This window comes from Chaetomium globosum, genomic scaffold, assembly GCF_000143365.1.
Source record: "Chaetomium globosum CBS 148.51 scaffold_1 genomic scaffold, whole genome shotgun sequence".
In the NCBI taxonomy this organism is placed as follows: domain Eukaryota; kingdom Fungi; phylum Ascomycota; class Sordariomycetes; order Sordariales; family Chaetomiaceae; genus Chaetomium; species Chaetomium globosum.
Genome location: NT_165976.1, coordinates 2,168,277 through 2,191,053, shown reverse-complemented (window position 1 = coordinate 2,191,053; position 22,777 = coordinate 2,168,277). Strand labels below are relative to the sequence as shown.

Here is a 22,777-nt window from a genome sequence, read left to right as displayed (position 1 = left end):
TTTCACCCCCTAAGATCATAGTACATACACATCACAAAATACACAGCAGGAAAGAAATAGAAGGGCAGAATAAGATGTATCTGTCTAGAGCAGGCCAGGTGATGAATTAGGTAGCTACCCATCAAAGGAACCGTAGGGTATCTCTAAAGGGCCGACTACACCACCCGATGCCGCTCGCGCTTCTGAGATACATGACACATTATGTATGAGGTACTGGGGGGATGGTGAAACAAAAGAAAGCAACGTCGGCCACCGTATGGTCGAAGGGGTATTTTAGGCAAAGCATGCGCCAACGCGAAAGGAAATAGAGGCGGCCTTCGTCGGTGCCAAGCACACCTCAGCCAACCTGGCTTAACCGTTCAGCCCAGAGCCCGTCTACGCACTCTGCGGCAGCAACGACGTGTCCTTCTCCGACCCCAGCCCGAAGTCTCTTGCCCTGGCGCTCTCGGGGTGCTGTAGCCCAAACTTCTCGAGCCCGGCGACCGCACTGTCGAGCTCGCTGTAAATTCCGAGGCCGTTGCTATCAGGACCGCCTGCGCCCGTCTTGTCATTGTTCTCGTCCGCACCCTCCTCGAGGTTCATCAGCGCCGGCGGACGGTGCCGCATCTGCCGAGCCTTTGCCAGCGAGATGGTGTTCTGCTGATACGTAGTCGTGATAGGCTGCGTGTCGTCGCGATCGATCGTGGCCTTCATTAGAGCAGCCATCCACAGCCGACCTTGTTTGATGTTTGGTACCGCGAAGTAGTGGACGGTGGGCTTTGTAAAATTGACGGCGCGAGAAAGACCGGCGCGAGGGGGGACGAGCTTGAAGATGAAAATGGAATCAGACTCTTGGATGGGGTCGCGTTCGGCGTCGGCTGCTGCGAGGGTCGTAATGTGGCTCCCGGCCGGCATTGCGGGCGTGCTCGAAGCGCCCGTGAGCGTAGCAAGGAGGCCGGTGAGCCGCTCGTTGTCGGCAGGAAGCACCCGGTGGAATGAGATGTCGATCAGTCCCCTTTCCTGGTCGTCGTCCTCTGAATAGTAGTAGGCCAGGCGTCTGCCCTTGAGCACGAAAAGGCGGGGCTTCCAAGTTGTCATGAGATTGGCGCTTCTCTTCTTCATCCAGCCGGTGTAGTCGGCGTCCTTCATGGCTTCCCGGGGGCTGATCTTCTGAAGGCCACGCGTGTACGCGCTGGTCTCCTGCTTCTTCTTGCGAGTGTTCCGGCTGGGCGCCGTTGTTGCTGTGCTCGGGCTCTTAGTGTCGGGCGACTCTAGATCAAAACTCTGACCCCCAGAAGGCGTACTAGACCCGGTGCGGGCTGGCGAGTACATGGGCGATTCCTTAAGAGGCGACTCAACTGGCGACAGCTTCGCTCGCTCGCTACCCGTAATAGCATCCGAGGCTGCCCGTAACCCCCCGAGCCCACTCCGCAGCATCATGCTCACGTTGAAGTCGGGATGGTTGACTTGGCTCAGCCGTTTGATGGCAGACTTGGGCGAAGATCGAGACTGGTCTGAGGAATTGCTGTCCAGTCTTGTGACGGTAGGGTTCATAGACTCCTTGGAACCGGTCATGTGACGTAGCGAGTCGGTGGTAGCCATGGACGGCGTGCGCTTCGACGCACCGTAGTATTTCTGGGCAGCCGAGGAGAGCGACGACTCGCGCATCGAGTCCACGCTTCCGAGTCGAGAATGCCTCGAGAGCGCCGTGGCGCTGCGCACCCGCTGTTCATCGGCATAACTTGCCTTGGGCGAGGTTTGGGTGCTCTCGCGCTTCTTCAAAACATTGCGTCGACGGGCATCGGCATCGGTGCCCGAAAAGTAGCCACGGTCCATCTCGACGGCCGAATCCTGCAGTTCGGCGGCCCGTCCACCAATTGCGTCTTGGTGTCCTGCGGATGACAGGGGACGGGGCGAATAATTCGAAGCCGAAGCGCCTCCCAGAGTCCAATTCCGGTCGAAAGAGGGCTGCTTCTTGTGAGGGGCGTCTTGTCGCAAGAACGTACTGCTCGCAGATGCCTTGGCTGGTACGGAAGAATGAACATTGGCGCCGGGAATGCGGAAATCGGTGGATGAGTGGCGCCGGGAGTGGTGCAAATCTCGGACGGATGCAGCAGAGGGCCGTTTGTCGTGGAACGCGCGGGTCGGGCTCTCTATGAGAGGGGAGACGGGTGACACAGGTTCGTAAGGTTCGGGTTTGGTTGTTTGTGACGAGCGTTTGGTTGTGACCGAAAGCGACGTGTCGTTGAGGGGTGCAAACCTGGGGCCCGAGCTTGTGATGGTATTCGTTCGGCTCCGGACCCTACCCACATCGGAACCTGCATCGCTTCCGTAATTCTGAGTGTTCCTGCCTGTGCTCAGAACCTGCCCGGTTACCTGGTCTTGCAACTGCTTGATTTTCTGCCACGTCTTCAACCGTCTTCCAACAGATCCCAAGTCGAGCGCCTTAATGAATACCGACGTTTGGTCCATCCCTAGAATCACTTCGCCCGTGATTTCTTGGTCCCTAAACACTTCACAGTGGTGCTTCTCCACGCCGGCTGTAAACAGATACTCGGCAACTTGGTCGGCATTCCACGATTCAACCTCCTGACGCGTGTGAATCGATTCCTCCTCCTCGTCTGTCTCTTCGCCCTGGATGTACGATATTCTGTGGCCCATATGCGAGCTGTACTCGCTGCCCGAGTCGTTACCATTCCGGGCAGATGGGCCAATTTGTGGCGAGTTCAAATCCGTAATGTGCTCGTCGATTACGTTCAGGGTGTCGTGTAGGACATGGCTGTCTGAGCTCGTAGCGGGGCGCGTTGTGTTGCCGAGGCCGGAACCTATATTGGCTGGCACGCTACTGGCCGAAGGTGGAGGAATGCTGCTGACGGTACTTGTTGACTGGAAGGAACTAATGGGGGTGGCGATGACGGGGTTTGACTCGGGAACGGGAGTAGTACTGTGGTCGTCTTCTACGGGGGGGCTAGCAGCCGGAGTTGTCTGCTCGGTCGACGTCTCTGCTAAGGGCGTGAGGGGCGGCTTCGGGGGTGAGAAGGCCGAAATGTTGACGATGTTTTTTGGCGCTGGTCGCGTATACACTTTTCCATGTCAGCGGGGAAGGTAACTTAGCGCACCCAAGGCAGGGAACACCTACCCTCCGGGAACAGGCCACTGTTTCCGTTGGCCATGTGCTTGCCCAAGTACCATCCATCCCCAAACTCGTCGTCGCGCTCGAGAAGCTCTACGCGGTCGCCCTTGGTCAGGCTCAACTCGTCGGAACTGCGGGCTTGGAAGTCGTCTATGGAGCGGGGAGGGGTCAGCCATTGTTCGCAGTCACGAGGAACCGCAAAGCATTGCGGTGCTGCAGCTCTGCTGGATCGCTAGACCAAGCAATACGCAGTTGAGGCATTGGCGTCCCAAGACGCGGGGCAGAAGGGCAACGTACGGATAACGAGCAGGGTATCGCCCACGTCGGGCTTGTTTGAATTGGATGCCGCCATGGTCGTCCCTCGATGGCAGCGGGCTGGCTGCGCGGGTGCGTCTGGAGGGAAATAGTGAGGACAGACTCGAGGGCAGCACGATCGGGGTTGCGGTTCACAGGGAACGCCGAGGCCGGGGGAGGTGTCGCCAAAATAGAGGGAGGCGTCTTCGGATGTCGGACAGACGGGGGCGTTGAGGGGTGGCTGTCGCAAAAGCCAGGCCCAGAATCAAGCAGGTAGGTCGAGGGGAGGGAGGGGGGCCGCGAACGGGGCCTTGATTCGACCAGGGGCGGACCAATCTAAGCGGGACCGGCAGGCGGCGGAGAAACGTCGTGAAATGCAGAAGGCGCACGGGGTGGTGTCACTCCCATGATCTATGTGCCGCTGCAAACACGTTGTTGGATCTATTTCCAGAGACGGCGCTTGGCGGGTTATTCGTACTCGAGGGCGCTGTGGGTTCCCAGGTGGGATGGGGCGCTTGGGGGGGTTTCTTCGGTCGTTCGCGGCAAGACGGGACCACGTATGTTGGGGGTTGAATGGGGCTGAAGCTTCGGCGGCGGCGGCGGCGGCACCCGGGCTTCCGTCGCTGATTGGGGGGAGCACCCAGGGAGCACTCAGGCAATTAACGGGAGAGGGGTGCGTGGGTTGCCGTTATTGGGCCCTGCAGAACCGGTTTCTCCAAGCAGCGCCGTCACACTTTACACGGCGAAGTCGAAACAAACCAGAGCCCGAGATAAAGGTAAGAGGTTTACAAGAGGTGTCGTTGAGAAAACTTCTCGTCTGGGATAAACGCTGCCGTGGTAAGGATGATCTCGGTTAGACACGTCGATTGAGCGCCTGTGCTTTTGGCGTCTTTTAGCTGAAAAACGGGGACTGAAGGTTCGCAATTATGGCTCCACTTGATCGAACAGCAAGCATCTCACTGGCCAGACCCTCGACCTCGAAGCCAGGGTTGGAACGAGGGTTCGGTAAGCATGCACTTGGTACCTGACTCGAAGGCAAGGGATTACGTCTTTGCGCGAGTTCGGTCGGTACTGAGAAGAGATGCATGCACAAGCTTCTCTTCCGCTCATGATGGATGTTGCTCTGGGTTTGGCTACATATAAAAAAGCCGGCGTTTACTCAACGACCACAGCATGGTCCAAGAAAAGAAACGATACTACACTAAGAGGGCGCAGTGGCGCAACTGTTGCCTGCACAGGTGAGGTGAAGCAGACTGGGGGCATTGAGGCGCCGCTCTGCCATTCCCATGCGGCTGGGACCTTTTCCATCAACCGGGATCAAAAAAGCGCGGACAATGCATTGACAGGGAAAAGCCACGCGAGAACCTTGCCTCTTCAAAAGGAAAAAGAATGCAGCCCAGTCCTCGCCATCGGGGATAACATGGCTGAGAAGGACGGCCTGCCCGTGTGTGGAACTGGATGAAGCCCGACCATTTCTTAGGTGAGCGTCTCGGTGTGTGCTGTGGCAAGTGTGAATTTACACAAGCTGTTTCACATTGCTACAGCTATCATTTTCTTCACTCCCAAGAATTTACACAGTGAACGAATGGCTTCCTCCAATTTACACATGCCAATCCCCACAATTAACGGGCAGTCCGCAGCGGCGGCCGGCAAATGAACCCCTGCGGTTTCCCCAGCTTCGGCGTCGGCCCGCTTCTGGCCTTCAACCCACTCTAAACCTCGGCAACTCCTTTTCAGGTCATCCATCTCATCACTGAAAGATGGCATCTCTCCGGTGTTCAACATCGGCGAACATTCGGTCAGATTTCAAGGTATCACCGTTTCAAGAACCGCCACCGTAGCCGCCAACACGCCAATAATCCATCCCGAATAACGCACTACGCCGCACTCGTCTAACCTCACCCTCACCCTCACGCACGGCACCGTACCCCCACCAACCATCCCATTGGACAACCACCAGCAAACATGGCCCAGCAACAACAACCCCTGGCGGCCTACGCCCACTACCAGCACTACATCGTGACGGCGCCGTCCCCGCTCGTAGCGCACGTGGAGATCAACCGGCCGGCCAAGCTCAACGCCTTCCACGAGGCCATGTGGCTGGAGCTGCGCGCGGTGTTCCGGCAGCTGTCGGCGGACAGCGACGTGCGCGCCGTGGTGCTGTCGGGCGCGGGCGACCGCGCCTTTACCGCCGGGCTGGACGTTACGGCGGCGAGGGAGGGCGGCGTGCTGTCGGGAGCGGAGGGCCTGGATGGGGCGAGGACCGCGGCTAGGCTAAGGCGCTATATCGCTGAGTTTCAGGAGTGTTTGTCGGCTGTTGAGAGGTGTGAGAAGCGTAGGTCTTTTTTTTTCGATTTTATTTTTTTGGCATTTCTGGTATTTTTTTCCGAGTAGGTGTAAGTATGCCGCTGACGGCATGACTCCCATTAGCTGTGATCTGCGTCATGCACGGTGTTGCCATCGGGCTGGCCATCGATCTCTCATGCTGCGCCGATATCCGGGTATGTGCCAAGGATGCGCGGTTTGCCGTCAAGGAGGTCGACATCGGGCTGGCGGCCGACATTGGCACCCTCGCGCGCTTGCCCAAAGCAGTCGGCAGCCAGTCGTGGGTCAAGGACGTCTGTCTGACGGCGCGCGGCTTCGACGCGGCTGAGGCGCTCGCCGTCGGCTTTGTGAGCCAGGTACACGATTCCAAGGCCGCCGCGCTGGCCGCGGCCGTTAAGACGGCCGGGTTCCTCGCCTCCAAGAGCCCTGTGGCTGTGCAGGGGACCAAGGAGTTGCTAAACCACAGCCGGGACCACACGGTCGAGGATAGTACGTGCTTGACTTGCCACCGCATGGTGTTTGTTCTCGGAACTGACAAATTGCAGATCTCCGGTACACGGGCGTCTGGAATGCCGCTGCCCTCCAGACCAACGATGTGGCGGCCGCGCTCATGTCGGGGTTGAACAAGAAAAAGCCTACATTCGAGAAGCTGTGAGCAGCAGAAGTGGTTTAGACATGTGTAATTAATTATATGCGAGAGGGACTCTTTCCCCCGCGTTGTAAGGTGCCCCAGGTATTGATACACGAATCATAAACATCGTTATTTTGTGACAGCCAGAACCTGCCTCTGCCAAATCCTCGCCCAAAACTTGTTGAGCTGGACACCACACCGCTCTATGTTCAGGGTTCCACTCAGGGAAACGGCATCTTCAAGTCGTCTTCGATCTTCTCCTATTCGCTGTCCTCCAACGGCTCGTCTGGCCGATACGTCTCCCGGAGACGCTGCCCACAGCAATCAGCCTCGATCGGCAGCAGTCGCAGAAACACGAGACTCACCTCCTCGAGCTTAGATTTCAATACCTGCAACATTGCCTCTTTGACAAAAAGATGCGTGTCGTCCAAATCTTCAATGATGAATTCGTGGTGATGAGTGCTGTCGATGTGCACGAGGATCGACTTGATGGCCGGCTCGCACTCTACGAGCACGCCTTTGCGGCATCAGCCATCGAATGGATGCATCGTTTTCATGATACACGCTTACCCCGAACGGCCTTGACCATATTTGCAACCTACACTCGATGATCCGGGATTTTATTGATGGTTGGATTGAGTTGTGGGAGACTGGTTGTTTCCAGGTTGAACAATGAATTCAGGTAATTGGTCATGCAAGTTGCATCTCCTGGAGCCTGCCAAAACAGGTGCCAAGGACATCCTTTTCTTCTTTCAGACCAGGGCCCCAGTCCAACCGACCCACTTTAAACTTGAGCTTCCTTGCCTTCTTTCCTTTTGTTGTTGTTGATGCGTTTCAACATCCCAAGCAACTGCCGCCCTCTCGTGCCTCTGCTACGCCCCCAACTGCTCCGCCCCCAGAAAGCACTGGGAAGCACACCGTTTCTTTGGGTGATCGATGAATATGTTACGTACTCACGGAAGGATTCCGCTCGCCAACACTTCAAAAGGATGCGCTACCTCTTCCCAGATGCGCATTGATATTTTAATTTCCAGGTTCGAATCCTCCAACCAGCAATTGAGCATGTATCATCAAGGGGCATCTTCAGGCTGCCATTTAGCTTTTTAAGGGCGAGTCCTCTCTGTCTTCATCCCATCTCATCTTCTCTCCGTAACCACTTGAATCCACAAATTGAGACGGCTGCCAAAATGCACCCACGCTTCTCATTGATCACTTTGCTCGCGGCAACAGCCGCGTCGGCTGCAGCCACCGACTCTGGTCCGGCCCCGGTCGGGCTCTCGCCGGCGGTAGCACCGGGTCCGGCACTCGATGCCCGGCAAAACCCACCACCACCACCACCCCCACCACCACCGCCGCCGCCGCCGCCGCCGCCGAACCCAACACTACCAGACATAGACATACCAGAACCATCTGGTGCAAACCCGAACCCATCCCCACCAAACCCATCCCCGCCAAACCCATCAGACCCGAACCCGTCACCACCGAACCCAACCCCGCCACCAGGCCCACCAACGGACTTGCCAACCCTGCCACCCAAGCCCCCCATCTCGCTCTTCTCCCTCCCAACAAGCTGCAGCACCTCACTCTCCTCACTCATCACCGCCCTCCCCACCCCGGGCACCACGGACCACAAGGACCTCCCCGCATGGGCCTCCTCCTCGGCCCCGATCCAAAAAGTCCTGTCGGTCATCACCAACAACTACGCGTACCGCAGCCTCGGCGACGACGCCGTCGACTGGTGTCGCGCCGCCGCGGCCGCCGCCACCCCGCCCGCCTCGCTGTCGGCCGCCTACTCGACCTACCTCGACCAGGTCCAGGCCTGGCGCTACGACGTCGAGGGCACCGCCTACGAGCTCGCCGCCAAGTGCGGCTACCAGGTCGGCTTGGGCGCCGAGATGCTCATGGCCACGGAGATGGCCATGTGCACGAGTGGGCTGGCGGCGAGCGTCACGCCGTTTAAGACGGCCGGGGTGGGATCGGGGCTTGATGGGAGTGGGGAGGGAGAGGGTGGGGGTACTGGGGAGAATGCGGCTGGGAGGGTGGTGGTTGCTGGGAGGGCGGTGGTGGTGGTGGGCGCGGTTGTTGTTGGGGGGGTGCTGGCGTTTTTGTGAGTGAGTGGGTGAGTGATTGGGTGAGTGAATGACGGAAAATGTAAATAGATGGGTGGGCGGGCAGACGTTCAAGAGGTCGAGTAATACCAGATGGGTACAATTAGAAGACCTAATCAACCTTGTGCTCAGGTGAGCGAGCAAACCTAACAGTGTTATGTCGGGGGTCTGGAGACAACTGTGCGCAGAAGCCTATATAGATAGGTATGCTTCGCTTTACTTCGGTCCATCCATTTTCCACACCTCCTTCCTTCACGTGCCGTCGTATTTATGCAATCATCAATTGGACGTGGGGATAGCTTTATATCGGGGGGCAGTTAGCCCTGGCCGGGATAAACTTCTAAACATTCCCCGTGTTTTGTCATCGCGGCGGAGCCTCGCTCATCGTCACTACCTAATAGGGAAATACCAAACCGGAAAACAGCCAACCGCTTCTTCCTCTTCTAACGTATCCCGAAGTGTTTTTATGTTGTCGGCGCGTCAACTTTCTGTCGCAACCCTCATGATTGTAGTGGACACATGTCTCTAAGGTTAGATCTGTATATATGAATTTTGGCGTAGCACGAGGCGTGGCCGGAGCTGGTGAAGGTCTTTATATAGCGGTATTCTTTACGGTCTTGGCGGGGAAATTGTTTCAACGGCTGTTTATTACCCTCGAATGGTGGTTGCCGTTCCGGAGTATGCAGGAGAAGCGGCCATCGGCGGTATACTTGTTGGAAGGGGGCCGGGTCTCAGCTGAGATCTGGGTCTACAGGTACCCCAGCTTGTCTAAGGGAGTGAACGATGAGAGTAAAGATGTTGGCTTGGAATAGTGACTGGAACTCTAGTAATGGGAGAGAGCTGAAGCTGCTAGGGCCTAATCACCGCTCAGGGGTGACGTCGGTCTAGACAGACGTTGTTTCCCACCATGACACGTTTTTAATGCCATGCTCACGCTCTTATAGATGTAACAACTTGAAATCAGCAATAACGAACATACCCAAGGCCCGACCGCCGGTGGCAACCGGATATCGGCAAGTCCCATGACCACGGTGTGCCTACAAGGCGACATCTATGTCCGCACTTGCCCAGTTCCCGCTCAGAACTCTTCAACTTGACCACGTCTTTTCTCTGCTCCTTTCTAAGCCACCAGAGCAGCTCTCTTCTCTCTCGCCTTCCCCAGCCTGTATATTCGTATACAGGCTATAAAAAACAAAAACAAAAACCCCATGGCCACCTTCCCACCCGCAGAAGGTCTCGCCCGCGCGGCTCTCACCGTGGCGACGGTGGCCCGCGCCAACACCCCCAGCCACCGCCACGAGCCCCCTCCCACCCCCATCTCGGCCTCGTCAATTGGCAAACTCGTGGGCGCCATCGTGGGCGTTGTCTTCTCGCTGGCCGCCGTCTTCGCGCTCTCCGCCCTTTTGGAAGCGCTGCCGCCACCGCCGCCGTACCAGCCCCCGCCGTCATACGCCGAGGCCACGGGGCAGGGGCCGGAGCCCGTCGCGTTCCCGTTCCCTGTGCTCCCGCCCCCTGCGTACCCGGGCGGTGGGCACAACGCACACCCACCACCACCGCCGCCACCACCGCTCGGGACACAAGCGCAGGGCTTCGAGCTGCAGCCGCTGCCGCCGCTAGCACAACCACCACCGGAATCGGGAGCACCACCAGCGGCTGCAGCTGGAGGGGCGCGGGAGGAAGGACAAGAAGATGGGCCGGGTGGGAGGACGCGGGGGCAGAAGGTGTCGAGGGCAAGGTCTGGTGAGGAGGAAAGAAGGGACGCGTCGGGGCGGGCACGGAGGAGGATAGCCACGGGGCCAGCGGAGGCTGACCAGGGCGAGGGTCATCACTGTCACGGGCATCGGGAGCAGCAGCAGCCTGGGGACTCTCAAGAGGGCTGCGGAGCGGGAGGGAAACAACCAGGGGGATGCCCTGACAGTTGGGGGGGATTGGGAATTTCCTTTTTAGAGAAAGAATACGTTATGATAACTAGTTAGCCAATATTAATATTAATAATAAAAAGATGGCCGTTTAACCAATAACCGAACCATTTGATTCCCTGAACCATCCGATGTCAACAATGGGACTATATTAACATGTGTCTCCCACACATGCGCTTATACATGACTCCAACCCTCGCCCCAGCCGATTCTCCTTCTTTTTCCGACATCAAATATTATAGCTAAGTCTATTGTACTTGTATTGCGCCATTCCTTTAAGAATATCATTCAACGGTGCCACGCTCACTTCCCTTGATAACACTGTTAAGTAACTACGCTGTTAAATATAGCTGCCCAATTTATGACTTTTTAAGCGGTTCAGCTGCTCCCAGAATGATAGATTCAGCCATGTTATTGATCACATTCGAATTGATGGATCTCTCTGAGAAAAGGGGTCCGAAACCAGGGATGGGGTTATTTATAGATGGGGAATGTGTGGCACCAAGATCACGTATCATCGCTCGTTAAAATCACAGTCCTGAATGGCGAGTATCTCCTAATAAATCCGAACAAGTTCGACAGCCCGTCGCGGGTAATAATGGATGAAACATCCTGATAGGACATGTGATTCTGGATAAACGTCGATCTCTCAAGACAGCAAAAGGACAACAACGACGAATGGGCAGAACTAGAGCAAGCCAGGCAAGTAGCAAGCAAGGAAGCCTCGATTGCGCACGATGACATTCTCCCAGAAACATCCATCGCATACCATACATACAGCCCACCCCCTCAGATCTCTCATCAGCCCCGAGATAATCCGGGCGTCTGGTCTCTCCTTTTCCGACAACAATGCCGCCGCAGCGACCCTTCCCTTGCAGCCAAACAGCAAAAGCAATGCTATGCTTCCCAGAATAACACCCTGCAAGACCCATCTAATGCAGAAGAAGCCAATTAATGATACCTTACCTTGTATATACCCGCTCCCACTGCCAATATGACACTCCGCACCAAAGATACTGCCTCCCCCTGCCCTAGTACGAGAGCTATTACTTCTTATTTGCCACCTTATGCTCCTCCAAAGCCTCCGCAAGAGCCTGCGCGAACGCAGGTGTCTTGAACTGGAGCACCCACGTCTCTAATCCCTTGCCATCGTCCGTCGCCGTCGTCAGCTTGACGGTTTTGGTGTCCGCCTTGTAGGTGAATTCTGGCAGCACCAGCTTGTTGAGCGCGACATGCCCGCGTGGTTCAGCGCGCAGCAATATCCGCACCGCACCGGTAGACTTGTCCTTGAGGAGGCGCAGGGGTCCGACCCCTTGCGTCTTCCACGTGGGCTTCTTCGCTTTGTCGCCGCTGGCGCCGGATTCGTCGTCCGAATCGGAGCCCGTGACGAGTTTGACTGCTTTGGCGCGCACTTCATGGACGACGGCCTCGCACTCCTCGCCCGGGCCGCCGTCGGTTAGCGAGATTTGCTCCTGTGGTGCGTCATCCCCGTCAGCGTTTGTTCCTTGACCATCTTCAGCATTGGCAGACGGCTCAGGGGTGGTCGCCGCCGGCGTGGTTGCCAAACTTGAGGCTCCGCCAAACGTAAAAGGGGAATCTGAGCGTCACGTATTAATGATATATTCTAGCGACAGGACGTTGCATAACTTACTAGTACCTGTTGAGGTCCCCCCGCCGGGAACTAGGCTATTGCCAAAGATGGGTGTTGCTGAGGGGGGGTTTTGTGAGAACATGGGAGCGCTGCTCGGCTGGGATGCGCCTCCGAAGCTAAACGCCGGTCCCGACGAAGGCCCACCGAACGAGACAGATTGCTGAGCACCATTGTCCGGTGCTCCGCCAAAGTTGATAGTGGGCGTATTACCGGAGCCGGCACCGAAAGTGAAGGAGGTGGACGTGGACGGGGCGTCGCTTCCAAAGTTGAAGGATGAAGGCGCCGAGAAGGTGCCGTCCGATGAAAATGGGTTCTTGATTGTATCGTTAGTGCCACCAGCGCCAAAGGTAAACGAGGTACCCCCAGCGCCACCAAAGATGGACCCGTCCGTTTGCGGCGCGGCGGGCTGCGGTGCAGCGGGCGCCTGGGAGGAGCCGAAGCTGAAGATGGGCGCGGACGATGCCGGTGTCGGCGCAGGCGCGTTAGCAAACAAGCCTGCGGGCTTCGTTTCGGCTCCGGAAGTGGCGCCGAAGATCGGCTTCGATGCGGCGGGTCCGGCAGTGGCGCCGAAAATGGGTTTCGACTCGACGGCGGTGCTGCCAAACAAAGGCTTTGTGTCCTGAGCCGGGGCCAAGGCAGGGGTGGTCGTGCCGAACAGATTATTAGTCTGCGTCGCGGGTGCCGCCGCCATGTTACCAAAGATGCTCTTCGTCTCCGTGACAGGGGCCGCTGACGTGTTGGCACCAAACAAGTTCTTCGTCTCGGCGGATTCGGGTGCGGGGGTAGATGCGGCAGAACCGAACAGAGAGCTGCTCGGTTTATTCTCGGTACCCCCAAACGCGGGCTTTTTTGCGACGGGTTCATCGCTGCTGGTGGTGGCGGGAGCTGTGCTCGAGCCAAAAAGGCTGTTTGCCGGCTTGCTCGCATTGGCACCAAAGATGGTGGAAGCGGGCTTCCCGGCCTGAGTCTCGGCTGATTGGGTCTTACCGAACAGGCCGCCAAACTGAGGTTGAGTAGCCGGTGCCGCTTCGGTCTTGTTCTGGTTTCCAAACATGGTCGATGATTGGAACATGTTGGTTTTGGCAGGTTCGGGAGCGGTGGCCGCTGGCTGAGCGCCGAACAAGGTGGTAGCAGGTTTGTAATCTTTAGCCTCCTCACCCTCCTTCTTCTGGCCAAATGCAGGGGTGGCGGAGCCGAACATATTAGGACCTGTGCTGGTCGACGTGCTAAAACCACCAAAGGCTGGGACTGCGGCAGCCGGGATATCTGCGCTCTTTGCCCCAAAGGAAGAGAAAAGGTTCGGAGTGGCCCCGTCGATTGTAGCCGAGGGGGCAGCTCCATCAGTCTTCTTCGTCTGAGACCCAAAGAGGTTCTGAGGAGCGGCTTCCTTGGTGGTCTCGGCGGAAGGGGTGGCTGCTGTTTTCTTGCCGGCAGCAGCCCCGAAGTCAACGGCCGAGGAGCCGGCAGGTTGCTGTGCACTGAGCCCAAAGGTGGGGGTCGCAGTAGAAGCGAACTTGATCGGCGTAGCTGCATTCCAAGTGTTGTTGGCCGGCGCGGCAGCGGGCTGTTCCTTGACGGGGCTTGCGGACCGTTCCTTTTCAGGCGGCGGAGCAAACAAGCCTCCGTCACTCGGAGACACCTTCCTGACCGGCTGACCGTCGCTACCCCTGGTAATGCGGTCAAAGATGCTGCGGCCCTGGGTGCTCTCGCCGGCCTCCGAAGACGCACTCGACATGCCGTTCGCAGTAGGCTTCTTGGTATCGAACAGCTGCGGTGTCGATACACCACCACTCGCCGCTTGCTCGTCGCTCTGGCTGACGTCCTGAACCTCCGACTCCTCTTCTTCCGCCTCGGAGCCTGTCTCGCTCTCTTCGTCGGCGCCTTCATTACCGCTACCTTTGCTTCCATCAGAGAGGTGGCCAAAGATATTGGTAGAGCCGACAGGCTTGGGCGCCGCACCGAAGACGGACGTGCTAAGGGGGCCATTGGGTTGGGGACCCGTGTTCGAGGCAAACAGGCTCTTGCCGGTGGACTTCACGGGTGTGGCGGAAGCCGACTGAGCATTGTTGGCAATGCTTTCGAACACGGACTTGGTAGCAGACGACGGGGCAGCCGGTTTCTGAAGCTTGGCCGGGTGGTTCTCGTCAGGCTCGGCGTCGGCCTTGCGCTTGTTCCTGACCGAGGCATCTTGACCGCGGGCACGTTTGTTGGAACCAGGGGATGACGTCGCGAGGGTGTTGCTGCTCGGTGTCAGCTGATCCTCGGCCTTCCTCTTCGGTGTCCCGTTCACCCTAGGGGATCCGGACTCGTCTTCCGAGTCAGGAATCCCATGCTTCTGCTTCCACTCCTTCTTGACGGCCTCGGACGCCCTAACGGTTTTGAACTCGTACAGGCCGTACCGCAGCATGATCAAGCTGCGGCTCTTCTCGTATTCCTTGGCGAAGTTGAGGATGTTGATCTTCCAGTCCTTCTTGGTGAACACGTCGTCCGCAGCATATTTCAGCCGCCGCAGGTCAAGAATGCAAAAGAACTGGCGCCTTTGGTGCTCATCCAGGTCAGGCGGGCAGTAGTGTGCGAGGAATTCGTCGGCATAGACTGAGCCGGACCTGTTCGGGTCATCGGGGACCTCGTTGGCGAGCATCTCGCCAGTGAGATGGCGCGGCGGAGACGGAATCCTCATCTTGAACAACTCGGTGGACGTAGTGTTTGCAAGGATGCGGCCATTGACATCAGCCGTCGAGCCACGGGGCGGTTTTCCGGGCGTGTTGGGGGGGAAACTCTGGTTCAGCGTGCTCGCGGCGGGCACCCGAGGGGAGAAGGTTTGCAGGCTGGGCCGCGAATACAGCGCCGAGGAGCGGAAGATATTTCGAGGGGTCGACGTGACACCAGAGAAACTCGTCGATTTCGGGACGACGCTGGACGGCGCATGCGACATGACCGATGCCGACATGGCCGGCGGTCGTTTGTTCGGGTTGTCGCCCGGCATCCGCTTAACTACCATGCTGGACGGCCGGTGCGCGATATCCGATGCAGATATGCTCTGGGATAGTTTGCTTGATGGGCCTTGGGGCCGACCGATGATCCTGCGCGATGCGATTTGCGACTCGCTAGCGCGCTTCATCGGGCTGTGTGGCGCGGACGCGGTGTTGTTGAACTCGCGCTGCGCGGGTGCGGGCGCAGCGGGCTTAGGGGACGCATCGGTGTCCATGGAACGGTCTTCTGCGGGAGCAGAGGGACTGCGAAAGAGCCCGGTAAACCGAAGATGCTTCGCTTCTTGGATGGCGGATCCATGATGTCGCCTCTCGATGAGCTAGGCTCGCGCGTGGGAAACGACGACGGGTGGAGATGCGAGGATATGCGTTCTCGGTTTAGAATATGGATCAAATGAAATCGATCGCGGCCATGTGCATCCGTCCTCGAGTTTGGCGCGTCGCTCGTCGCGTCGGGGCCGGGATGGATGGTGGCTGTTCAGGCCGGGAACGAGGTTTAGGGGGATGTTCGCGGTTGGTCTGAGCCTCGGCGTGGAAACCCGACAAGACGCGCCGAACAACGGGAAGGATGGGGAAATGAACAAGAGACTTGATGATGAGGATGAAAATGGCAATTGAGTTTGCCACTAAGTGACGCCGTGTTTCCTGTCAAAGCAGGTGGCTGATGAAAGACGCCGCACCAAGTGAATGGTGTGTGTTGTGGAGGAACAGCCCTCGAAGCAACGGTTCAGCTTGGGAGGCCAGAAAAAATTGAATGAGGTGCCCTTGGAAAACGCGGGCAGCTCAAACCCTGTTCTGCGGCGCGTGCACAGGCCACCTACCCCGATCAAAATGTGGAGTCGCCAAAGAACTCACGCCTCAGGCAAAGTCATCCAATGGGGGGGACAATTCAGGCAGCGGGTCTTGCCGAAAGGCAAAGTCAACCACAAGCTGCAGCCGCAACCGGGCTTCATTCCAAGACAACCAATTGCGCCTGCCGTCTTTGGCACCCATCCATATCGGTTCGGCCAAGGTTCCGGAAGTACCAAGTGTGTACTGAGGTACATGTACAAATACAGGCACCCAATGTCAATACGGCCGCGTGACCGAGCAAGGCACACCCCACGTCCAAAAGTGGTCGCGTGTACATGAGGCGGCGCAGGCTTATCCCCTTGGACGTTTAGACAAGGGGTGAGTTGCCCGCAGGTGCTAATGGTGCCTGACACCAATCGAAAGTGCCCGTTTGCTGCACCAAAAATACAAGCTTGGTCGGAGAAACGGACAAGTTACTGCGTATTGAAATTGAATACCTCTATGAAACACTGGTAGCGTTGGGACCAGGTATTTGGTAGGTGTCTCAGGATGGAACAGTGAACATAGAACGAGAACGCTCTGCGATATCATAACGGTGTCAACATGTGTCACAAAAATTGAGCCTGGTTTATCTCGTCTGATATTTCCCTATCTACACGGGACTGTGTTCTTCCGCTCCTGCAATTTCCATTTTCCCATGTATTTTAAGTAATTCACGAGAGCTGGCAAACAGACGAGGGAATACCACCGGCAGAATAAGGGGGAGCGACTTTTTATAAACGAGAGAATACAGAATGTGCGGCCAGCGAGGATTATCGTTCGATCGTGTCTAATCATACCTTACAGTTTAGTTATGACGCTGCTAGACGGCGGTTTTAGATCGGCCCAATATCAAGGATACCAACAAGCAGTGAGCAAGCCAGCAATCCTCAAGATGTTGGCGAAGATATATACCTCTAGTCGCAAGTCGCTTGTGAAGTGGGTCTGAATCTTAAAACCAGCCCGTCCGGATGTTTCCTGACGATGTATTCATGCCTTCGTTTGTTGCTGTGGACCGGGATGTCGGCAAGGGGTAACTACGCACTCAGCCTCCAACTCCCTTTACGAGAGGCGGACGGTTCGGCACAGTTCTTATTACCGCCTCACCGAGAGACGGTTTAAACGCTTCCAAAAAACAATGTAATTTGCGCCGATCACGGGGTTCTGTCTTTTTAAGAAGACAAGAACGGTATTATACAAGAGAACCGTCATCCAGCATTATTAAACTCCCGCCCGCCAAAATATCCCCATTTAAAGCTTGGCCTTGGTCTGAGCCTTCTTGAGAATAGGGTCGAGCTTGGTGGCCTTCATGACGTCACCCTTGATCTTGAGCTTGCCAGACATGAATAGCCGCTGGGCGTTGGCCTTGCCGGCAACGAGGGAGCCAAAGTCGGACTCGGAGAGGGAGAGAGTGACTGCAGGAGGGCGTGTCAGTAAGGCTTGTTTGATGGGGTGATTGAGGAAGAAAGGGCAGACGCACCAGTCGGCTTCTCGCCAACGCCGGTGCCAACGGCGCCCTTGTTCTTGAGGTCGATATGCCAGCTCTCAGTCTCGCCTGCAGCGTTCTTGAGGGTAAAGGCAAAAACGGCGTTGCCCTGCTTCATCGCATCCTTGCGGTCGGCCTCGCTCGCGTTCAGGGCGTTGTTGATCTCGTCAAAAGCCGCCGAGGAGGGGAACTTGTCTTTTTTGATGTCAGCTCTCGAAGTCTGGGTTGGAAAAAGGACGGTTCGGGCAGGCTGGAGCCAACAAGGGTATTGAATGGCTAGGCGCGCAAAACTCACCGTTCTTGAGAGACATTGTGGCGGTGGATTTGGGTACAGAAACGACGGTTGTGGGCGTAGCGTTGGAAAAGAAAATTAATGATGGGCTGGGTATCTTGAAATTCTGGGCGGAAAAGTGAAGACAGCGTAAAGGGGAGTCGTGGGACAGGGCCTAAGTTTATAATGCAAGAGCGGGAGAGGATGCAGGCATTGGCCGTTCCGTCCGAAAGCGATGACGCTGCAAAAAGTTGCATGTGAATTGAACCTCGGCGCATTCCCTCGAAGGCGCAGGGCAGCCCAATGAAACAAGGCGCCATGTGCAGCCGAGAAGGTGGGGCATGGGTCATCAGCGATGCCCTGTTGTGCGGCGCTGTGCTCGCCCGCGCGCCTGCTTGCCTGCTCACCCCACATGTGTTGGGGAAAAATCTCCTTCCCCACAATCACTCAACTGGAGGGATTCCCATTGCGATTCCAGTGTCGATCGACACTGAAACCCTGGGATTGTGATTTTACGGGGCAGTGCCGACTCGACCGGCTACCACCCGACCCGCGACTCCTTTCGATCGGACACGCGCCGGGAATATGAACGACAGCTTCGATTGCCGAACAACGCCACGATGCGATTGTGGCGAGCTGCCGACGATATCTATCCTCGATGTACATTGTCAGTTGTGGGTGCTGAGAACAATGGTGCTAGTGCAATATTCTACGGTATCTTGGTGCGTAATTATTCAAGTATACATGCATCCTGACTCCCAGTGACAGCGTCGGCTCTCATCCGAACAACATCAAGCCAGACAGAATTCCCAGGATTGTTAATATCAACCCTAACCCCGACACAACGGCTCCTCCTGCCCCTGAATCCTCACCCTTATCCCCACCCCCATCCCCATCTCCATCTCCATCTCCACCATCACCATCACGGCCTATATTTCTCAAGTACGCAGCCATCACCGCTCCCCAGCTCCCCGGGTGATCCTTCATCGACGTAACAACCACGCTCCCATTCCCTTCCGACCCACCCTCGACATCAACCACCAGGTTCTCCGTCGCCTTGCTGCTCGCCGTGAACCACCACATCCCCTTCGCCCCCTTCACATACGCCATATTCGTCTGACATATGCCACCCGTAAGCCCACACTGTGGGTCACTCCACAACCCATCCGTCATGCCGCCGTAGAAGCTCCACATAGCCGACCCATGAATCACCACATCCTCGACCCCATCCACATATAGCCCCCAAGCCCGCCGACACATATCATCCCCCTCATCGCACCCCTCAAACCCCGGATCCCCAAACCGCCCATCCACCACCCACGGCTCCGGCGCCCTCAACGGCGTCCCCCTCCCCTGCCAATACGGGCTCTCCGTCTGATGCTGCCCGAGATACACCGCCTTCGCCCCGCGCAACGCATACTGATACAGCACACAATGCTCAAACGACGTGCCCACCAACCACACGCCCCCCGCTCCCTCCCCCCTCCCACCATCACTCTCCACCAACACCCCCCTCCCCACCGCAATATTCTGTGGCGGCTCCGACGCCGACGCCCCATCCAGCCGATGGTCCGCCACCCACCCCCACACATCCTCGAGGTACGCCGACGCAGACCCCGCCACATGCAGCAGGGTGTGCGCGGCGCGGCAGCCGCTTACGTCGCGCGCCCCGCACGCCGTGCTCACGTCCGTGTCGGCGGCCCCGCCGACGCGGAACACGCTGTTCCAGATGCCGACGTCGCCGGGCCGGGTGCCGGCGGTGTGGATCTGGGTGAGGATCGCGCCGGGGAGGGGCGTGGCGACGGTGACGAGGAGGTCGGTGAGGTGGGTGATCCCGCGGTCGTTCGGGTGGCCGAGGCGCAGGATGAGTTGCGGGTTGGTCGCGTCAGAGAAGTGCGCGCCGGAGCCGGAGATGGTGCTGAATACTTCGCCGGTGAGGCGCGAACCTGGGGGGACGTGGATCGTCGTGGTGGTGCGGTATGTGCCTTGGGGGAAGAAGTTTATTATGCAGTTGACGTGCTTGACGAGGATTCTGATGAAGAAGGCCCCGTCGTGGTATTCTTCATGTAGGGGAAGGGGGCTAATTGTAAGGGATCGATGGTGGTTCGGTGAAATGGGGGAGTCTGAGGTGAGTGAGGGGGGTGAGGGAGGGGGGGCTTACTGTCGCCGTACACCGGGTGCTCGGGGTCGTCTTTCACGCTGACGACTTGGCTAATGTCGTATTTCTCGTACTGGGGTAGGGGAGCGGTAAAGTATTTCCCGTCTACCAGGAGGCTTGCTGGGCGGCTGATAGGGTAGGTTTTGCTGGATTGGTAGCCATCAGGGTTGCTGGGAAAGTCAATCTCTACGCCTTCTTCTGTGGTTTGGCGCAGATACTCACGTATTCCCCATCACCCAGACCTGGCCTGCAGGAACTGACCCTTGACGCAGCGTCGAGCCACTGGAGGATACCACGGCCACGGCGTCGCTGACGGCAAAGTTGTCCAGGACAAGCGAACCCTCACCGTACCCGCTCACATAGGCATTGACGCCTGCGTTGCACCGCGAAACAGAAGAGTCGACAATGGACAGCGCGCCGCTGCTATTAGCCGCGCCCATATCAACGCCATAGTTGCAGTTCGTAAAGCTGCACCCTTGGATCGTCGAGACGAAGGACCGCTGGATGAAAATGCCGACGTTGCAGCCGTCAAACTTGAGCCCCTTCAGCATGTACTGCTGGTTCGCGAGCAGGATACCGATGGCCCCGTCTGTGAAGGAGCAGTCCGAGATGATCTTGCCGGAGCCGCCCTCGTCCATGGTGACGCCGACATGGCCCGAAGACGGCGCCATCTTGATATGAACGTTTGTCAGGCTACAGCCCTGTGAGACGGACCATTCGATGGCTTTGGCCGGCACTTCCTTGGGAACTCGCGTCGTGTCGATGTTGAAGTTACGGACGGCCATGTAGAAGTTCTTGGTGGAACCGCCCTCGCCCTGGGTGTTCATCGTAGCCGTGGATGACGGGGTGTGACTCGATGGCTGGGTCGGCGATGAGAGTGGGCAGGTTCAGGGGGTCACCTATCAGAAAGGTGCTGACCAGCATCTGGATGGGTTTCTTCGATCAGGTATGTGCCAGGGGGAACATAGACGTATGCCGGCATGGTGGTGACAGTGTTTCCCGTCCGGTTCCAGGCTACGTTGGTTTTAGTCTTGTTTTCGTTCATCCGACCTCTTTACCTACCGCTTATAGCATCGTTGAAGGCATCTGACGAGTCCTCTTTGCCGGAACTATCCGCGCCATATCGAACTACTGTACGATAGTACTCGAAAGTCGAGTCAGCAGCAAAAGGGGTCGTCCCATTGTGGCCTATCTGAGCCCGCCACCAAGTTTCAGGATTCCCAGGCGATAGTGCTTGACATGACTGTCTTCCCTGTATCGAGGGTGCCTCGGGTTGTTGATGAGCAGTGACAAAAGCGGCTATGAAGACGGTGAATGCCAGTTGAACCCTCATTGGAGGAGCACTTGGGCCTTGGGAGAGGCACAACAACCCCCGTATTGAGGAAAATAAAGGGCAACAAATCCAGCAGCGTCAAGACAAAACTGAGGCTAGGCTAAAGAAAAAAGAAAAAGAAAATGAAAATGAAAATGAAAATGAAAATGACCAGATATTTACCGCCATTGCTGGGAGATGAGGCAACGGCGCATGAGATGTTGGAGCGTCCAACGTTTCCATCCTACACAGTAAATGAATACGCAGGGGAGAAGACCGTGAATGCAACCACACTCTCCCGCAGTTGGTTTCCGGAGTGTGTGTCTATGCATGATCATCTTGGGGGCGCCCCTCGATTGGGTAGGGAGGTCTGGGGGAGCCGTATCTCCGGGAACTTGTGTCAACCGTTGGCTCTGAACCAACCAGCCGTCCGGCCAAGAGACACTACGATCCTGGCAACACGACTCTGTCACCCCTCAAAAAAGAGGAGTTTGGAGATCTTTTCTCGTACGCGAGGGGTAGCATTTTCATGGGGTAAAAAGTGCAAAAGAAACGACGTGGGCCTGATTCGAACAGACGCTCCCGAAGGAACAAGATTTCTAGTCTTGCGCATTAGACCACTCTGCCACCACGCCTTGATTATTATCCAACAACGCTTGGGGCTTTGTTTGGCGCTCCACTGGCAGAACGACATTTTTCCATTTTCCATGCCAAGTCCCTCCCTGCCAAGCATTCCATAACACCCTGCGGGTCGATAAGCCAGAACACCTCGAACAAACGAACAAACGCAACTGGCGACTTCCACGTCCGTTTGTCTTCGTTTCTCGGGACGTCGGTCGGCTCAACCACTCCCTTTGGTTACACCAATCCATGCCGCACTCACCTTCTTTCTTTCCTGCCATGCGCAATCGCCGCTAATCAACGCAACCGACCGCAAAACAAACCACCCACCACCATCAACCATGTCCGCCCTCCTCTCGCTCCTTGGTTGGAGCTTCCTCCCAAATGTATGGACTCCTCATAGGACCCTCTTCCCTGCCCTCACTCCTAAACCCCCACAATGATAACCAAAGAACAAAACTAACCCCCCACCCCCCACCTCTGTAGCTCGTAACCGGTTGGACCCAATCCCTCTACTACAGCATCACCATCCGGGCGGGCGACCCCAAACCCCAACCCGGCACCCCCCGCTGGGCCGAGCACCGCCTCCGCATCCACATCGCCGTGGTCGCCCTGTACCTGCTCTACACCATCTACGAAGCCGACTACGACCTGCAGCGCGCCGGCACCTACTACACGGACCTGGGCGTGCCGCTGGACGCGACCGAGCGCGAGATCAAGTCGCGCTTCCGCCGCCTCGCTGCCCTGCACCACCCGGACAAGGTGTCCTCCTCCACGGTGGGGGGCAGTGGCCCAACGCATGAGGATATCAATGCGTATTTTGTGCACCTCAAGATGGCGGCCGACGCGCTGGCGGACCCGGCGAGGCGGTTCACATACGAACGGTTTGGGCCCGATGTTGTGGGCTGGATGCGATGCATGACGGTGCGTGATTTTGTGGTGCGCGACGCGCAGGGGTCTAGTGCCATTTTACATGGTGGAGAGCGTCCGTTATGCAAGGGATTGAACCTTATACCATTAACTTAGCAGGATGACAACTACAAACGGTGGGTGGTGGTAGATGTGATG

General features: G+C 57.2%; 8 protein-coding genes and 1 non-coding gene across 9 annotated transcripts in view; 3 read left to right on the top strand and 6 right to left on the bottom strand.

Moving 5' to 3' along the window:
* Nucleotides 1–375: 375 nt before the first annotated feature.
* CHGG_00719 (uncharacterized protein) lies at nucleotides 376–3,464 on the bottom strand (the record flags this gene model as incomplete). The annotated part of the gene is made up of 3 exons (XM_001219939.1): nucleotides 376–3,047; nucleotides 3,119–3,262; nucleotides 3,410–3,464. The coding sequence occupies 3 exons, from the start codon at nucleotides 3,462–3,464 to the stop codon at nucleotides 376–378; spliced, it is 2,871 nt and encodes a 956-aa protein (XP_001219940.1).
* A 1,907-nt stretch (nucleotides 3,465–5,371) lies between these two features.
* On the top strand, nucleotides 5,372–6,386 carry CHGG_00718 (uncharacterized protein; the record flags this gene model as incomplete). Its single annotated transcript, XM_001219938.1, has 3 exons — nucleotides 5,372–5,741; nucleotides 5,837–6,220; nucleotides 6,277–6,386. 3 exons carry the CDS (start codon nucleotides 5,372–5,374, stop codon nucleotides 6,384–6,386), a joined length of 864 nt encoding a protein of 287 aa, XP_001219939.1.
* A 236-nt stretch (nucleotides 6,387–6,622) lies between these two features.
* Nucleotides 6,623–6,951, bottom strand: CHGG_00717 (uncharacterized protein; the record flags this gene model as incomplete). Its single annotated transcript, XM_001219937.1, has 2 exons — nucleotides 6,623–6,867; nucleotides 6,933–6,951. The coding sequence occupies 2 exons, from the start codon at nucleotides 6,949–6,951 to the stop codon at nucleotides 6,623–6,625; spliced, it is 264 nt and encodes an 87-aa protein (XP_001219938.1).
* A 598-nt stretch (nucleotides 6,952–7,549) lies between these two features.
* CHGG_00716 (uncharacterized protein) lies at nucleotides 7,550–10,446 on the top strand (the record flags this gene model as incomplete). Its single annotated transcript, XM_001219936.1, has 4 exons — nucleotides 7,550–8,469; nucleotides 8,522–8,602; nucleotides 9,435–9,501; nucleotides 9,652–10,446. 4 exons carry the CDS (start codon nucleotides 7,550–7,552, stop codon nucleotides 10,444–10,446), a joined length of 1,863 nt encoding a protein of 620 aa, XP_001219937.1.
* A 989-nt stretch (nucleotides 10,447–11,435) lies between these two features.
* On the bottom strand, nucleotides 11,436–15,248 carry CHGG_00715 (uncharacterized protein; the record flags this gene model as incomplete). The annotated part of the gene is made up of 2 exons (XM_001219935.1): nucleotides 11,436–11,986; nucleotides 12,041–15,248. 2 exons carry the CDS (start codon nucleotides 15,246–15,248, stop codon nucleotides 11,436–11,438), a joined length of 3,759 nt encoding a protein of 1,252 aa, XP_001219936.1.
* A 1,864-nt stretch (nucleotides 15,249–17,112) lies between these two features.
* On the bottom strand, nucleotides 17,113–17,658 carry CHGG_00714 (uncharacterized protein; the record flags this gene model as incomplete). The annotated part of the gene is made up of 3 exons (XM_001219934.1): nucleotides 17,113–17,276; nucleotides 17,342–17,542; nucleotides 17,643–17,658. 3 exons carry the CDS (start codon nucleotides 17,656–17,658, stop codon nucleotides 17,113–17,115), a joined length of 381 nt encoding a protein of 126 aa, XP_001219935.1.
* A 737-nt stretch (nucleotides 17,659–18,395) lies between these two features.
* CHGG_00713 (uncharacterized protein) lies at nucleotides 18,396–20,603 on the bottom strand (the record flags this gene model as incomplete). Its single annotated transcript, XM_001219933.1, has 3 exons — nucleotides 18,396–19,603; nucleotides 19,780–19,829; nucleotides 19,999–20,603. The coding sequence occupies 3 exons, from the start codon at nucleotides 20,601–20,603 to the stop codon at nucleotides 18,396–18,398; spliced, it is 1,863 nt and encodes a 620-aa protein (XP_001219934.1).
* Nucleotides 20,604–21,641: 1,038 nt separating this feature from the next.
* CHGG_11134 lies at nucleotides 21,642–21,723 on the bottom strand. The gene has a single exon. It is a non-coding gene; the product is annotated as a tRNA-Ser (tRNA).
* Nucleotides 21,724–22,050: 327 nt separating this feature from the next.
* Nucleotides 22,051–22,777, top strand: part of CHGG_00712 (uncharacterized protein) — a gene marked incomplete at both ends in the record, with an annotated part of 1,425 nt that continues 698 nt past the window's right edge. The window contains 2 exons of the mRNA XM_001219932.1: nucleotides 22,051–22,095; nucleotides 22,196–22,633. Coding sequence (XP_001219933.1) covers nucleotides 22,051–22,095; nucleotides 22,196–22,633 — 483 coding nt within the window. The remainder of the gene's footprint in view (nucleotides 22,096–22,195; nucleotides 22,634–22,777) is intronic.